Source organism: Bubalus bubalis, chromosome 3 (genome assembly GCF_019923935.1).
Source record: "Bubalus bubalis isolate 160015118507 breed Murrah chromosome 3, NDDB_SH_1, whole genome shotgun sequence".
In the NCBI taxonomy this organism is placed as follows: domain Eukaryota; kingdom Metazoa; phylum Chordata; class Mammalia; order Artiodactyla; family Bovidae; genus Bubalus; species Bubalus bubalis.
The window spans coordinates 156,981,908-156,999,192 of NC_059159.1; the positions used below are offsets into that span (position 1 = coordinate 156,981,908).

The 17,285-nt window shown below is 37.1% G+C and overlaps 1 protein-coding gene across 3 annotated transcripts in view; it reads left to right on the forward strand.

The window, feature by feature from the left end:
• The window catches only part of SLC44A1 (solute carrier family 44 member 1), a 228,971-nt gene that overhangs the window by 156,906 nt on the left and 54,780 nt on the right, over positions 1-17,285 (forward strand). For all 3 annotated transcript variants that reach the window (XM_006061552.4, XM_006061551.4, XM_006061550.4), the window contains exon 13: positions 11,405-11,542. In XM_006061552.4, the coding sequence (XP_006061614.1) occupies positions 11,405-11,542 (138 nt within the window). The remainder of the gene's footprint in view (positions 1-11,404; positions 11,543-17,285) is intronic.

Below are 17,285 nucleotides of genomic sequence, written 5' to 3' on the forward strand. Positions count from 1 at the left end.
TTAAACAATACATTTTTTATGATGAAAAAATTATGGGGGTCCACTTATATGGGAATTTTTAAAAATACATACTACATACTCTAGTACAACACAGTCCGCTGTTGATTGAATCCATGGCTGCAGGAACCATAGATAACAGAGACTATAAAGTTAGTCTTGGAGAAGGAAATGGCACCCCACTCCAGTATTCATGCCTGGAAAATCCCATGGATGGAGGAGCCTAGTAGGCTATAGTCCATGGGGTTGCAAAGAGTCAGACACGACTGAGCGACTTCAATTTTTTTTTTATACAGTTAGTCTAAGTGGTTGGCAGAAAGTTCAGAGAACATGTATTAGCCACAAGGGACTCAGAATTTCTTAAGAACCCTGGCATGAATCCTTTAGACTAAGAGCTGTAGGAGAGGGAATTGACAACTGTCTGAAAGAGTTGGCACCCCGACCCCTGTGTTGTTCAAGGTCAAATGTATACATGCTTTTGTACAACTTAAAGAAAAGGAATTGTTATAGAGAATATTCAAGCTTTCTGCTATAAATTGCTGAAAGCAGCTTTCTGCTGAAACTGTTTCCTATTTTAAACTAAGACAAGTGGTAGTTTTTATGCAGTCTATTTAAATTAAGATTTACAACATATTTTTAATTCTGGCCCTTAAAAAGTTGGAGTATTTAGAACCAAACTGAGTGAAATATATGGTATAGATTGGACTTTGTGCTTCCTCCATCCCTCACTCAAAATGCAAAAGGGATCATTTGGATTACCGTTGCCCCTATTTAATGTATGATGGTCCACATGTAGAGATGTACTTATCTGTTCCCCTTTTCCTACTGTTGCTATCTAGCTTGCCCTATTAAGTGGGTTATTATGTTAAGATTTTAAACTTTAAGAGAATTTCTAGGTCCTTAAATGAAGAAAAGAAAGAAGGTGTGAAAGTATAGAATCTGTGCTCTGGGACCTATGACCAGGCAGGCCTGGGGACCAGTACTTTTCACTATAACCTTTCACACAAAAGTACACACACCAGGGACCGCTTGGGCTAATAGGCATCCTTTTATAAGGATTTCTGGATGGTGATCATCTTTCATGTTGCTTCTGAGAATTGAGTCCTGCCAGCGAGACTTAAAGAATTGAGTCTTTAAGCCTGTGTCCTGCCTGAGCAGATGTTGGGCACAGGCTAAATGTTAATCATTGATGACTCTCTGTGGGCAATTTAGCTCAATATCAGGAAGGCAGTCTGGGAAGAAGGTGAGTGGGCTCTAAAAATCTCAACTAAGTCATCAGCAAAAAGCTCAGAGAAAGCTTATTAGCCACAAAGGACTCAGAATTTCTTGAGAACCCTGGTGTGAATCCTTTAGACTAAGAGATATAGAAGGAGAGGGAAATTTCAATGGCCTGCTATGATCTTTAGCACATTTTTCTTCCAAAAGAGATCATCTTGACCTTTGTGTATCACATGCAGCTCATCTTCTTGCCTTGGGAGTAGGAAAAAGTTTATAAAATACCCACTTTTTTCAGTTAGGTTAACTATAAAAGAGTTGCATAGATCTGTAGGAATATTGCCAAGAAGGCTGAATTTCTATGAGCACATCCAACCCCGGAACCAAGGAATGGAGAAAAGAAATCACTGCTGCCTCCTTTCATGTCTACAAATAGCCTTTTGCTTTAAAAGTAGATCAAATGGGTGGAGATGGCTGGAGGAGGGAGAAAAGAAGCAGCAGAGGAAGAAGAATAATTCCCAAGTAAAGTGAAGCTCTCAAAATTAATGAGAGCAGCAAAAAAAACTTTTGTTGTTTAGTTTGGAAATATTGGGCCTGCTCTTAGACTCAGCTGGCCTGATGATAACAGAAGAGAGAGATTGGAAGTATGTGGATCCTCTCGGTCCTGCCTCTTCTTTCAAGGAAAGTTATGTTCAAACTGAAAAGGGGAGTACAACATAGTTAAGCATTGTTGGTCTTCATTTAAGGGGTGAGATTTAAGACAACACCCAGTTATTTTAAATGGGTTATCCAGTATCCTTGATTCTAGGCATTATAATGATGCTTTTTTACATCAACATTAATTATGTGTGTGTGTGTGTGTGTGTGTACATACATAGATAGTATGTGTGTAGTTAATATGGTAGGGTATTTTACCCTACTGACTTATTGGAAAAGCCCCTGATACTGGGAAAGATAGATGGTAGGAAGAGAAAGGGATGATAGAGGACGAGATGGTTGGATGGCATCACCGACTCAATGGACATGAGTTTGAACAAGCTTCAGAAAATAGTGCAGGACAGGGAAGCCTGGCGTGCTGCAATCCATGGGGTCACCAAAGAGTCGGACACGACTGAGCGAATGAACAACAGCACAATATATTACTATCTTGTGCTCATAGCTCTTATCTCAAAAGCTAATATATACAATATTTTAAGGAACTCATACTATTAAGTTGTCCTGGTAGCACTCATCTGCTGCTTGTCCACTTTATGCTGTCATTGGCCAGTGCTTCCTATCAGTTAAAAGACAGCAGGCACCAAAGAGTTAATTACCTAACTGCAGTGGTTCACATTTCCTAATCTTCTATAAAACTTCTTTTGAAACATTTTGCGAATAGCCTCATGACATCAAAATAAACTGTGCTTTTGATCTTATGTAACAGTAACTCGGCTAAAAATGATACAGAACTTTCTAAGCCTGATCTATTCTCAAGGAACCCAGAGTAGTTCCGAATTCTCACCAGTTCCGTACTCACCTAAAAAATGAACTACAATAACAAACAAACCCAAAACAAAACAAATAAAAACAACCAAACAAGCCCCATTAATAATTTATTTTAGGGCAGAGTTTTCAAACTGCTCCCTGTGGGCTAAATATGTACTTCAGTACATAAGTTTTATTGGAACACAGCTATGTTCATTAATTTACAAACTGTTTTGGCTGTTTTACGTTATGATGGCAGAACTGAGCAATTGTGGCAGAGACTATATGGTCAACAAAGCCAAAAATATTCACTATCTGGTCTTTTACCAAAAATCTTTGTTGCCCCTCCTCTAGAGTAACGTTAAGAATCAACACCAACCTCACTTACAGTCTAGAGAACCTACCTTCTCAGCCTTTTTGAAACACAAACCACATATGCTCATTTGCAGTTTCAGTTCAGTTCAGTCACTCAGTTGTGTCTAACTCTTTGCGACCCCATAGACTGCAGTACACCAGGCTTCCCTGTCCATCACCAACTCCCAGAGCTTACTCAAACTCATGTCCATTGAGTCAGTGATCCCATCCAACCATCTCACCCTCTGTCGTCCCCTCTCCTCCTACCTTCAGTCTTTCCCAGCATCAGGGTCTTCACCAATAAGTTGGCTCTTCAAATCTGGTGGCCAAAGTATTGGGAGTTTCAGCTTCAGCATCAGTCCCTCCAATGAATATTCAGGGTTGATTTCCTTTAGGATGGGCTGGTTTGATCTCTTTGCAGTCCAAGGGACTTGCAAGAGTCTTCTCCAACACCACAGTTCAAAACCATCAAGTCTTCGGTGCTCAGCTTGCTTTATAGTCCAACTCTCACATCCATAAACCATAGCTTTGACTAGATAGACCTTTGTTGGCAAAGTAATGTCTCTGCTTTTTTTTTTTTTAATTTTATTTTATTTTTAAACTTTACATAACTGTATTAGTTTTGCCAAATATCAAAATGAATCCTCACAGGTATACATGTGTTCCCCATCCTGAACCCTCCTCCCTCCTCCCTCCCCATACCATCCCTCTGGGTCGTCCCAGTGCACCAGCCGCAAGCATCCAGTATCGTGCATCGAACCTGGACTGGCAACTCGTTTCATACATGATATTTTACATTTTCAATGCCATTCTCCCAAATCTTCCCACCCTCTCCCTCTCCCACAGAGTCCATAAGACTGTTCTATACATCAGTGTCTCTTTTGCTGTCTCGTACACAGGGTTATTGTTACCATCTTTCTAAATTCCATATATATGCGTTAGTATACTGTATTGGTGTTTTTCTTTCTGGCTTACTTCACTCTGTATAATAGGCTCCAGTTTCATCCACCTCATTAGAACTGATTCAAATGTATTCTTTTTAATAGCTGAGTAATGCTCCATTGTGTATATGTACCACAGCTTTCTTATCCATTCATCTGCTGATGGACATCTAGGTTGCTTCCATGTCCTGGCTATTATAAACAGTGCTGCGATGAACATTGGGGTACACGTGTCTCTTTCCCTTCTGGTTCCCTCAGTGTGTATGCCCAGCAGTGGGATTGCTGGATCATAAGGCAGTTCTATTTCCAGTTTTTGAAGGAATCTCCACACTGTTCTCCATAGTGGCTGTACTAGTTTGCATTCCCACCAACAGTGTAAGAGGGTTCCCTTTTCTCCACACCCTCTCCAGCATTTATTGCTTGTAGACTTTTGGATCGCAGCCATTCTGACTGGTCTGAAATGGTACCTCATAGTGGTTTTGATTTGCATTTCTCTGATAATGAGTGATGTTGAGCATCTTTTCATGTGTTTGTTAGCCATCTGTATGTCTTCTTTGGAGAAATGTCTATTTAGTTCTTTGGCCCATTTTTTGATTGGGTCATCTATTTTTCTGGAGTTGAGCAGTAGGAGTTGCTTGTATATTCTCGAGATTAGTTGTTTGTCAGTTGCTTCATTTGCTATTATCTTCTCCCATTCTGAAGGCTGTCTTTTCACCTTGCTAATAGTTTCCTTTGATGTGCAGAAGCTTTTAAGGTTAATTAGGTCCCATTTGTTTATTTTTGCTTTTATTTCCAATATTCTGGGAGGTGGGTCATAGAGGATCCTGCTGTGATGTATGTCAGAGAGTGTTTTGCCTATGTTCTCCTCTAGGAGTTTTATAGTTTCTGGTCTTAGGTTTAGATCTTTAATCCATTTTGAGTTTATTTTTGTGTATGGTGTTAGAAAGTGTTCTAGTTTCATTCTTTTACAAGTGGTTGACCAGATTTCCCAGCACCACTTGTTAAAGAGATTGTCTTTAATCCATTGTATATTCTTGCCTCCTTTGTCAAAGATAAGGTGTCCATATGTGCGTGGATTTATCTCTGGGCTTTCTATTTTGTTCCATTGATCTATATTTCTGTCTTTGTGCCAGTACCATACTGTCTTGATAACTGTGGCTTTATAGTAGAGCCTGAAGTCAGGTAGGTTGATTCCTCCAGTTCCATTCTTCTTTCTCAAGATAGCTTTGGCTATTCGAGGTTTTTTTGTATTTCCATACAAATTGTGAAATTATTTGTTCTAGCTCTGTGAAGAATACTGTTGGTAGCTTGATAGGGATTGCATTGAATCTATAGATTGCTTTGGGTAGTATACTCATTTTCACTATATTGATTCTTCCAATCCATGAACATGGTATATTTCTCCATCTGTTAGTGTCCTCTTTGATTTCTTTCACCAGTGTTTTATAGTTTTCTATATATAGGTCTTTAGTTTCTTTAGGTAGATATATTCCTAAGTATTTTATTCTTTCCGTTGCAATGGTGAATGGAATTGTTTCCTTAATTGCTCTTTCTGTTTTCTCATTATTAGTGTATAGGAATGCAAGGGATTTCTGGGTGTTGATTTTATATCCTGCAACTTTACTATAGTCATTGATTAGTTCTAGTAATTTTCTGGTGGAGTCTTTAGGGTTTTCTATGTAGAGGCTCATGTCATCTGCAAATAGTGAGAGTTTTACTTCTTCTTTTCCAATTTGGATTCCTTTTATTTCTTTTTCTGCTCTGATTGCTGTGGCCAAAACTTCCAAAACTATGTTGAATAGTAATGGTGAAAGTGGGCACCCTTGTCTTGTTCCTGACTTTAGAGGAAATGCTTTCAATTTTTCACCATTGAGGATCATGTTTGCTGTGGGTTTGTCATATATAGCTTTTATTATGTTGAGGTATGTTCCTTCTATTCCTGCTTTCTGGAGAGTTTTTATCATAAATGGATGTTGAATTTTGTCAAAGGCTTTCTCTGCATCTATTGAGATAATCATATGGTTTTTATTTTTCAATTTGTTAATGTGGTGTATTACATTGATTGATTTGCGGATATTGAAGAATCCTTGCATCCCTGGGATAAAGCCCACATTTTCCATGCAAATAGGGACCAAAAGAAAGCAGGAGTAGCAATACTCATATCAGATAAAATAGACTTTAAAACAAAGGCTGTGAAAAGAGACAAAGAAGGTCACTACATAATGATCAAAGGATCAATCCAAGAAAAAGATATAACAATTATAAATATATATGCACCCAACACGGGAGCACCGCAGTATGTAAGACAAATGCTAACAAGTATGAAAGGAGAAATTAACAATAACACAATAATAGTGGGAGACTTTAATACCCCACTCACACCTATGGATAGATCAACTAAACAGAAAATTAACAAGGAAACACAAACTTTAAACGATACAATAGACCAGTTAGACCTAATTGATATCTATAGGACATTTCATCCCAAAACAATGAATTTCACCTTTTTCTCAAGTGCACATGGAACCTTCTCCAGGATAGATCACATCCTGGGCCATAAAGCTAGCCTTGGTAAATTCAAAAAAATAGAAATCATTCCAAGCATCTTTTCTGACCACAATGCAGTAAGATTAGATCTCAATTACAGGAGAAAAACTATTAAAAATTCCAACATATGGAGGCTGAACAATACGCTGCTGAATAACCAACAAATCACAGAAGAAATCAAAAAAGAAATCAAAATTTGCATAGAAACGAATGAAAATGAAAACACAACAACCCAAAACCTGTGGGACACGGTAAAAGCAGTCCTAAGGGGAAAGTTCATAGCAATACAGGCACACCTCAAGAAACAAGAAAAAAGTCAAATAAATAACCTAAGTCTACACCTAAAGCAACTAGAAAAGGAAGAAATGAAGAACCCCAGGGTTAGTAGAAGGAAAGAAATCTTAAAACTTAGAGCAGAAATAAATGCAAAAGAAACAAAAGAGATCATAGCAAAAATCAACAAAACCAAAAGCTGGTTTTTTGAAAGGATAAATAAAATTGACAAACCATTAGCCAGACTCATCAAGAAACAAAGGGAGAAAAATCAAATCAATAAAATTAGAAATGAAAATGGAGAGATCACAACAGACAACACAGAAATACAAAGGATCATAAGAGACTACTATCAACAATTATATGCCAATAAAATGGACAACGAGGAAGAAATGGACAAATTCTTAGAAAAGTACAACTTTCCAAAACTCGACCAGGAAGAAATAGAAACTCTTAACAGACCCATCACAAGCACGGAAATTGAAACTGTAATCAAAAATCTTCCAGCAAACAAAAGCCCAGGTCCAGACGGCTTCACAGCTGAATTCTACCAAAAATTTAGAGAAGAGCTAACACCTATCCTGCTCAAACTCTTCCAGAAAATTGCAGAGGATGGTAAACTTCCAAACTCATTCTATGAGGCCACCATCACCCTAATAGCAAAACCTGACAAAGATCCCACAAAAAAAGAAAACTACAGGCCAATATCACTGATGAACATAGATGCAAAAATCCTTAACAAAATTCTAGCAATCAGAATCCAACAACACATTAAAAAGATCATACACCATGTCTCTGCTTTTTAATATGCTATTTAGGTTGGTCATAGCTTTTCTTCCAAAGAGCAAGCGTCTCAATTTCATGGCTACAATCACCATCTGTAGTGATTTTGGAGACCAAAAAATTAAAGTCTGTCACTGTTGCCATTGTTTTCCCATCTATTTGCCATGAAGTGTTGGAACCAGATGCCATGATCTTAGTTTTTTGAATGTTGAGTTTTAAGCCAGCTTTTCACTCTCCTCTTTCACCTTCATCCAGAGGCTCTTTAGTTCCTCTTCACTTTCTGCCATAAGGCTGGTGTCATCTACATGTCTGAGGTTATTGACATTTCTCCCAGCAGTCTTGATTCCAGCTTCTGCTTCATCCAACCCAACATTTCTCATGATGTACTCTGCATATAAATTAAATAAGCAGGGTGACAATATACAGCCTTGATGTACTCTTTTCCCAATTTGTAACTGATCCATTGTTCCATGTCTGGTTCTAACTGTTGCTTCTTGACCTGCATACAGATTTCTCAGGAAGTAGGTAAGATGGTCTAGTATTCCCATGTCTTTAAGAATTTTCCATAGTTTGTTGTCATGCACACAGTCAAAGGCTTTAGCCTAGTCAGTGAACCAGAAGTAGATGTTTTTCTGGAATTCTCTTCCTTTTTCTATGATTGTTTCTGCCAAAGGTTGTTGGCAATTTGATCTTTGATTCCTCTGCCTTTTCTAAATCCAGCTTGAACATTTGGAAGTTCTCGGTTCACATACTGTTGAAGCCTAGCTGGGAGAATTTTCAGCATTACTTTGCTAACAAGTGAAATGAATGCAGTTGTACAGTACTTTGAACATTCTTTGGGACTGGAATGAAAACTGACCTTTTCCAGTCCTGTGGTGGCTGTGGAGATTTCCAAATTTGGTGACGAATTGAGTGCAGCACTTAACAGCATCATCTTTGAGGATTTGAAATAGCTCAGCTGGAATTCCATCGACTCCAGTACCTTTGTTTGTAGTGATGCTTCCTAAGGCCCACTTGACTTTGCACTCCAAAATGTCTGGTTCTAGATGAATGATCACACCATTGTGGTTATGTGGGCCATTAAGATCTTTTTTTTTTTTTATAGTTCTTCTGTGTATTCTTGCCACCTCTTCTTAATATCTTCTGCTTCTGCTAGGTGCATACCATTTCTGTCCTTTATTGTGCCCATCTTTGCATGAGAAGTTCCCTTGATATCTCTGATTTTCTTGAAGTGATCTCTAGTCTTTCCCATCCTATAGTTTTCCTCTATTTCTTTGTATTGATCACTGAGGAAGGCTTTCTTATCTCTCCTTGCTATTCTTTGGAACTCTGCATTCAGATGGGTATATCTTTCCTTTTCTCCTGTGCCCTTTGCTTCTCTTCTTTTCTCAGCTATTTGTAAGGCCTCCTCAGATAACCACTTTGCCTTCTTGCATTTTTCCTTTGGGGATCGTTTTGATCGCCACCTCCTGAACAGTATTGCGAACCTCTGTCCATAGTTCTTCAGGCACTGTGTGTATCAGATCTAATCCTTTGAATCTATTTGTCACTTCCACTGCATAATCATAACAGATTTGATTTAGGTCATACCTAAATGGCCTGGTGGTTTTCCCTACTTTCTTCAATTTAAGTCTGAATTTTGCAATAAGGAGTTCATGATCTGAGCCACAGTCAGCTCCTGGTCTTGTTTTTGCTGACTATATAGAGCTTCATCTTCATTTGCAAAGAATAGAATACATCTGATTTCAGTATTGACCAACTGGTGATGTCCATGTTGTCTCATGTGTTGTTAGAACAGTGTGTTTGCTCTGACCAGTGCGTTCTCTTGGCAAAACTCTGTTAGCCTTTGCTCTGCTTCATTTTATACTCCAAGGCCAAACTTGCCTGTTACTTCAGGTATATCTTGACTTCCTAGTTTTGCATTCCAGTCCCCTATGATGAAAAGGACATCTTTTTTTTTGGTGTTAGTTCTAGAGAACCTTGTAGGTCTTCATAGAACCATTCAACTTTATCTTCTTTGGCATTAGTGATTGGGGCATAGACTTGGATGGCTTGCCTTGGAAGTGAACCAAGTTCGTTCTGTCGTTTTTGAGATTGCACCCAGATACTGCATTTTGGACTCTATTGTTGACTATGAGGGCTACTGCATACAAGCTATGCCAACCTGTATGAAGACATTTCCTGTATTAAGATCATACTGTGTTTCTCAAAGAGCGCTGTTATTTCCTGCTGTTCCAATACCGAATAAAGTTTATGAACCACAAATAGTGACCTACTCAGTACAGTAGTCTCTCTTTGGCCCTGAAAAGTTCTGCATTTTTAACCAATGGAATTAATCATATAATGGCAAATTAAATTTTTGATGACTCCAACCTCATCTTCATACCCAGTTCGTAATAACTAACGAGTGTACAATTGGAACACTCATAAATTAAAGACTCTCTCTTCTGATCTCAGTGTTTAAAACGTTACAGACAACACAGTATAAAGTATGCCTTTGTGTTCTGCGTTTTTCCTGCAACTTCATATTTTGGACTCACCAACAATTTCTTAAGTCAGCAGTAAGCCAAAAATTGCTCAGGACTCTAAGTTTTCATTACAAAGTCCGTATACTTTCCTTTCTTAAGACTCAGACATATTTCGTGTTATGTTACTTATTCACATTTTCCAGGAAATGTCAGTTCTATTCTAGAACGTAATGTAGAAAAGAAGAAAAAAAAAATCAGAGTGACTATTAGTCAAAGAAAACATGGGGAGACAGAAGCAGGTATGATTGGATAAAATATGTCAGCTGGGTTCTGAGTACTACAGGAGAAAGAAAACCAGCCCAGTCTAGCCCCAACAAGAGCAAGATTGAGAAAGGGGTGGGGGTGGGAAGAAGGGAGAGATTCTTAGGTATTTATTAGCTTCTGTAACTGAGAAGTACAGAATCTGGCTGGTTCCTAACCATGTAAAGATTGTCACCAAGGGCAGGTACCTGGTTTCTGTCTCTGCTCTGACTTCCATTATGTTGGCAAGACAGGCATGGTCATTTGTATCCTCACACCTTACATCCAGGTACATGAGAGAGCTCCTCTGTCAGAGCACCTACAGAAGAGAAAGAAAACTTTTTTCCCCAGAAGCCCAAGGGAGCATCTTTTACTTTCATTGGCTCTGATTCGTTTACGTACCAATTCCTGAAGCAGTCACTGTGGGTGAATCATGTTGATTGACTTACATCTATCAAAGCTTACCCCCAGAGCTGGAGGTAGTGTCAACCTCACTCAGACTCCAAGAGAATGAGAAAGCATTGTTTTCTCAAAGGGGATTTGATGTTCTGCCCCAGGAGGGAGAGGTATAAAATCAGCGACAAAGAGTTGTCTGCTGCTAGAACTGTGAGAAGCGTCAGCACAGAAGAAAGTGCCAAGGAGAAGGAAATAGATGTTCCCGATATAACAGCACAGCAATCTGGTGCCTTTATATGTGCATGTAGCTTTTAAAGCATCACTGAAATGCCTAGCGATGAACCCAAAGTATCTTGGAAAGGTTAAATTATGGTTTGATTTACTAAGACGGGGAAGAAGGTAATGAATGTTGGAAAGGTTTATGTGCGTTTTAATAAAAGTCAATGTTTTTAAAGGACCAAAACTAGGCCATCTGAGTTCTCTTTACCATATCAGGTTTTTGGTTTTTTTTTAATGCCTTATATTTCCTTGTGCTTAATCTAAATCTGTACCTCACCAAAGCCATGGGTTTAACTGTGAAATATTTTTGCAAGCTATGCTTTAACTATCCTTGGTTTAAATTGTAAAGATAACATTTACTGATGAATTGTTTTCGCTTTTGTCCAGAATGCATACACAGCCACAGCTATCAACAGCACCAATTTCTGCACCTCAGCGAAGGATGCCTTTGTCATTCTCGTGGAGAATGCTCTGCGAGTAGCTGCCATCAACACAGTGGGGGATTTCATGTTATTCCTAGGCAAGGTAATAAAACCAAGTATATTATCTGAGACATACAGTAAATTTTCATGTATGCAATAGTTGCTTTTGAACTTAAAACATATATGTAGCCCACCAAAAACGTAAAAGTCACAAAATATAAAGCAAGCACTTACAGAGCCCTCAATATGTATCAGGCATTTTTCTAAGGACTTTACATGTATTGTGCTCATTTAATCCTCATAACAAATTTGTAATGGAAGTTCTATTATTATCTATTAACTTCATGATACAGATGAGGAATCAGAGGCAAACACAGTTAAGTAATTTGCCCGTGATTCTCCTGACATATTTTGAAATAAGAAACAGTCCATGTGGTGGTTAGGACCACTGCACCTGAAGCCTGGCTGCCTGAATGAAAATCCTGGTCTCACCGGCTGTGTGACTTAAGGCAGGGTACATAACTACTCTGTGCCTCTCTTTGTCCATCTGTGAAATTGGTGTCACAATAGTGCCAAACCCCTAGAGTTGTGAGGATTAGGCTAATTAATATGTGTAGAGTACCTAAGATAGTGCCTGAGACATTGTAGGTTCTTGATGAATATTAATGGTCATTGTTAACTATATATAAATCCCTTAAAATAGAACTGTTAGGGAATGAGAGTTAACTGTCCTCAAGCATCTTTTTATTCTATGCTATTAAAATCTGAAAAATATTAGATAACATTATAATTGGGGTTCATTGTATCTATATTTCAAACCATAAAATACTCAGAAAATTTAAGATACTACCACTATAACCTAATAACTTATTTTTATATTTACCTCCCATATTTTTCATAGGCTTTTATGTCTATAGTGTAACAGTCCTACTATACATACCTATTTGTTCCGCTCTTTTCACTTCATATTCTATTATGTATTTTTTCATTTTGCTTTGATAACCTTAATAATTACTCATTATCATGATGGCCACTGTTCCATCAAATGCTGTTCTTTTACTATTGAGCACTTTTTACTCCAGCCACTGTGCTTTTGAAAGGAAAAGCACATTTTTCCCTTGCAAAGGAAAAGGGAAAAAATATTTGATGTTGAAAGGCATTGATTAGCACTATGTAGGTTTTTTAATTTATTTTTTAATTGGAATATATATAATTGCTTTACAATATTGTATTGGTTTCTGCTATAAAACAGTGTGAATCAGCTATAAGTATACATATATCCCCTCCCTCTGGAGCCTCCCTCCCACCCCTAACCCTCATCCCATAGCACTGTGTAGTTTTAAGTTCTTAGGCAGCAGTCATCTAAGAAGAATTATACAACTGTACAGATAGTTATTTTGAAAATTTGTAATTAAACATATATTATGACTCCTGGATTTTTGTCATGTTTTTACAATAAGAAACTTTTTATAGTAAGAACGAAATGAGTTAATTCATATTAAGCACTAAATACAGGTCTGACCCTGTTACTAACCCTTACTGTTATTTATGTGCTATATAAATAACTCAGGGAGACCCCAGACTTTTGGTTTATTTTTTACATATTTATAATTGACCCCTAGTACCTAAAAAGCAACTTAAAAACATATGTAAATATAAATATACAGAGCAATTAAAAAGTTTGTGGCTCTCCCTGGGTACCAGGCCCTGAGGGCAGCGCTGCATGTGAAGTGTCACGTTTGGTCCCCCTCCCTCCACCCCATAAGCAGAGCTACTACTATTATGTCATTTTACAGCAAAGGAGACCAAAGTTTAGAGAGCTAAGTAGGTTGTCCAAATTTAGAAAACTCAAATGCGGCAGAGCTGGAGTTCAGATTCAGATCTGACTTCAAAGTTTTTAATCACTGTGAGCTATAATTGCCTTAACTGACAAAAATGTTGTCCCTGGCCCTTTTTCCCTGAAGCCTTTTGATTCAGTGATTCTGATGATGGTAAACTACTAGAGATAATTCTAAATACAGCATTATTTATAATAGTGACCAAATGTAAGCAGTCTACTGCCTAATAATAAAAGTTGGAAGTAATAATCTGCAGACTATTTGCCTATTAAACCTTTTCTTTTTTTTTTTTTTTTTTAATTTTTTTGGCCATGCCATGCAATCTTTAAGAGCTAGTTCCCTAGCCAGAGATTGAACCTGTGCCCTCCACAGTGAAAGCACTGTGGTTTTAACCACTGAACCATCAGGGAATTCCCTAATTATGTTTTTTTATTAAGAGTTTATAATATGATTGTGTATAATATGGTAAGTGGAAAAGCTGAGTAAAACTACTAGACTATCACAGAACTGTTTAAAAATGTGCATAAGAAAAAAATTAAAACTAATATCTCAAAATGTTAATCATGATTGCTTTCAGGTATTGAAAATATGAGTGATTCTAAACCCCTTCTCCCACTTTACCATGGTAAAGTTTCTATGCATTTTTTTATAATGGAAAAATATATACATGATAAAATGTAGTGTTTTAAAATTGGCTTTGAGTTTTTCAGCTGCCTGTCTTCCAAGAAGACAGGCTTTTTTTCTTAGGATTTTTTCTTATGTTTCTCATAACCTTTTAGTCATTAAACAAGTATAGAGTGCTTACTAGTAATGTACCAGGGGCTTTTCTGGATGCTGGGTATAATACTAGTCAATAAAGTGAATTTAAAATCTGGTGGAAAAGACAGTTTTGTATCCCTTTCTTCATTTCATATTATGAGCATTTCTCATTTTATTAAAAATGTCTTAACTGTGATTATACAATTGTATCATTTATTTAACAGAGCCTTCGTTTTTTACTATTGAACTTTCCTCAGTTTTTTTACTATTATAAAGTGTACTATAGTGAAACTTTTGTATACCAGTTCTTGCCCACAGTAATACTTATGTCCTAAGGCCAGAATTGTAGAAGTGGAATTAATGAGTTCAAGTACATAATAGGATTTTTGATATGTATTTCCAAGTTGCTTTCCAGCAAAGTATAATTTTGAATAATATATCGAACGTTATTTACAAAAAGACCTAAGACCATGAAAGATAAACAGTTTTTAAACTGACAAATCAAAAAAGGAAAAAGATAAGAGAGAAAAAAAAAAAAAACTTCTGGGTTTCTAACTTACTAAAATGAATTTCTTGTTTTCCTTTTTCTTTTTTTGGTTGTTTTCCTTTTCCAAAAATGTACTTCTGATCACAAAATACAATAAATCTTTTAAAGAGTTTCTTTTGTTACAGTTAATGAAATTAACTGAAATTAGTGAAATTAATAGCTACTAGTATTCAGAAATAGTTTTTGGTCAGATAGTTCAACTGGATAGATCATCATAAACATAAAAGTGTTAGGAACAGATTATTAGTGCATTCAACAACTTGGATGAATCTTGAGGGAATTATGCTGAGTGAAAAATGCCAGTCCCAGAAGGTTAAGTATTGTCTGATTCCATTTATACAACTTTCTTAAAATGACATTATAGAAATGGAGACCATATATGTGGTTGCCAAGTTAGTGATGGGGTTGGGGAGAAGTAGGGATAGCTATAAAAAGTTAAAATGAGGGAGGCTTGTGATGATGGGAATGTCGCTGTCTTTGCTGTGCTGGCGTCAGTGTCTAGATTGTGACTTTGTATTCACTACTGTCAATATAATTTTGCAAACTGTTATTACTGAAGGGAACTGGATAAATGGTACATGGGGTTTGTTCTGTGTTACTTTTCTACTATTTCACATTAATCCATAATTATTTCAGAACTTAAAATTTAATTTTCAAAACCTTGATTTTAGAAAGAAAACAAAAAATAGTGTCATGGATTTTGTTTCTGTGAAGCCCCAATGATTTTATGGAATGGTAAATTAGATTTAGAAGAGACCCTAGCTCCTCTAGTTTAGTGGCTTATGACCTATGATTGCTGGCCTATAGGGTCCTCAAAGGTTAAGAATAAAGATGTAGAAGCTATATTTCAACATTTTAAAGTCTAATAGATATTGCATATTTATATTACTTTATGTCTATTTGATAATACTTTTGTGACACTCCTTATATGTCCTAGTTGACAATTTAATCTGAGTTCATTCAATTAAAAAATGAAAATATAAATTGTTACTTAAAGATGCTATTTTATTGGTAAATAAAATCTTTCAAAACATGGGTTTCATGGGAGAAAAGGCATCATAAATCCAAGATTGATGACCAAAAAAAGGAAGAAACTAAGATTCCCAGTCACTATGTAAAATGCTTTCAGAAACAATTACAGGGTGTATGTCATATTGTATCTCTTTTAAAGATGGATAAATAGGCTCAGAAAAGTTAAATGAACTTGCTTAGTCACAAAACTAAAAAGTACTAACTCAGATTCAATCTTACATCTTTCTGACTCCAAAGCTAGTATCCTTTCTTCCTGCTTCTCACATTCTACCCTGATTTGCCAATAATTTATCCTTTATTATAAGATTGTCTAAACTTTTAAAATTACATATCGTATTAAAAATTTTGAGCACACTTCCCCAGTATATTTATTTATTTATATGCATGCTGCTGCTGCTGCTAAGTCGCTTCAGTCGTGTCCAACTCTGTGCGACCCCATAGACGGCAGCCCACCAGGCTCCCCCATCCCTGGGATTCTCCAGGCAAGAACACTGGAGTGGGTTGCCATTTCCTTCTCCAATGCATGGCAGTGAAAAGTGAAAGTGAAGTCGCGCAGTCATGTCCGACCTTCGCGACCCCATGGACTGCAGCCTACCAGGCTCCTCCGTCCATGGGATTTTCCAGGCAAGAGTACTGGAGTGGGGTGCCATTGCCTTCTCCGATGATACATGCATAGCTTTTAATAAGAAATAAATTTTTAGCATATGAAAAATATAAATAGAAGTCCCAAGTGATTCTCTTGAACACTCCCTTGGCTATGTGTACTCCACCATGAAGGACACCCACCAGGTATATAGAGCCGTACTACTTGTAGGCTGTGGACTTTCTAAGACTCACTGGGGGTACTTTTAAAATGAATATTGCTGACTTCATCTTAAATCCAACCAATCAGACTCTATGGGGGCAAGGCTCAAGAATCTGCATTTTATTCACAAACTCCCCAAGTGATTCCTAGCCCATCTGATAATTTGATAACCACTAATTGTATCCTCTGCTTGAAGGGATGCATGATACCCTTTCATTATACTAGGGAGTAATTATTACATTTCTTTGACTTTTTAAGCTAAATATCACTGATTTTCATAGTTGTTTCTCATGTGACAGTATTCTACCTCAACAGCTTTTGTCTCAACATCTGCTTTGCCTGAACCACATCTTCTGCCTATTATTGACTTTAACATTCAAATGTGGTTTTAACTTTTAGTGGCAAGAGAGAGCATAAAGCAGCTCAGTTCTCCCATAGGGTAGATATAAAAACATTGAAGAAAAGGGTAAGAAATAACTCACTCTAAAATTGAAACCAAAAAAAAAAAACTGAAACCAGAAGAGAGGGGAAAAAAAAATGGGCCTAATTAGCCGTTTGTGGACATTACCCCAGAAATAACTCATCATGAGAGAAGATTCTTAAATGTATTGCCACAAAAATGATGGGAGGGGAGCAGACCCAGCTTTGCTCCCTAAAATCATCTGAGAGAGGGATCAATTTGTAGCTTAACCAGTATATCCTCTGATGCATTATAATTCCTGGTTAAGATAATGATGAATGAGAGGTGCTTTTGTGTTGACAAATAGTAGGGGAAAGACAAAAGAATTCCCAGTCTCTTGTCTTCAACCCTGGGCAAGGAAAGGCTGCTGTGGTTCTTGAGGACTCTTTCTTTTTCTTTGTTATT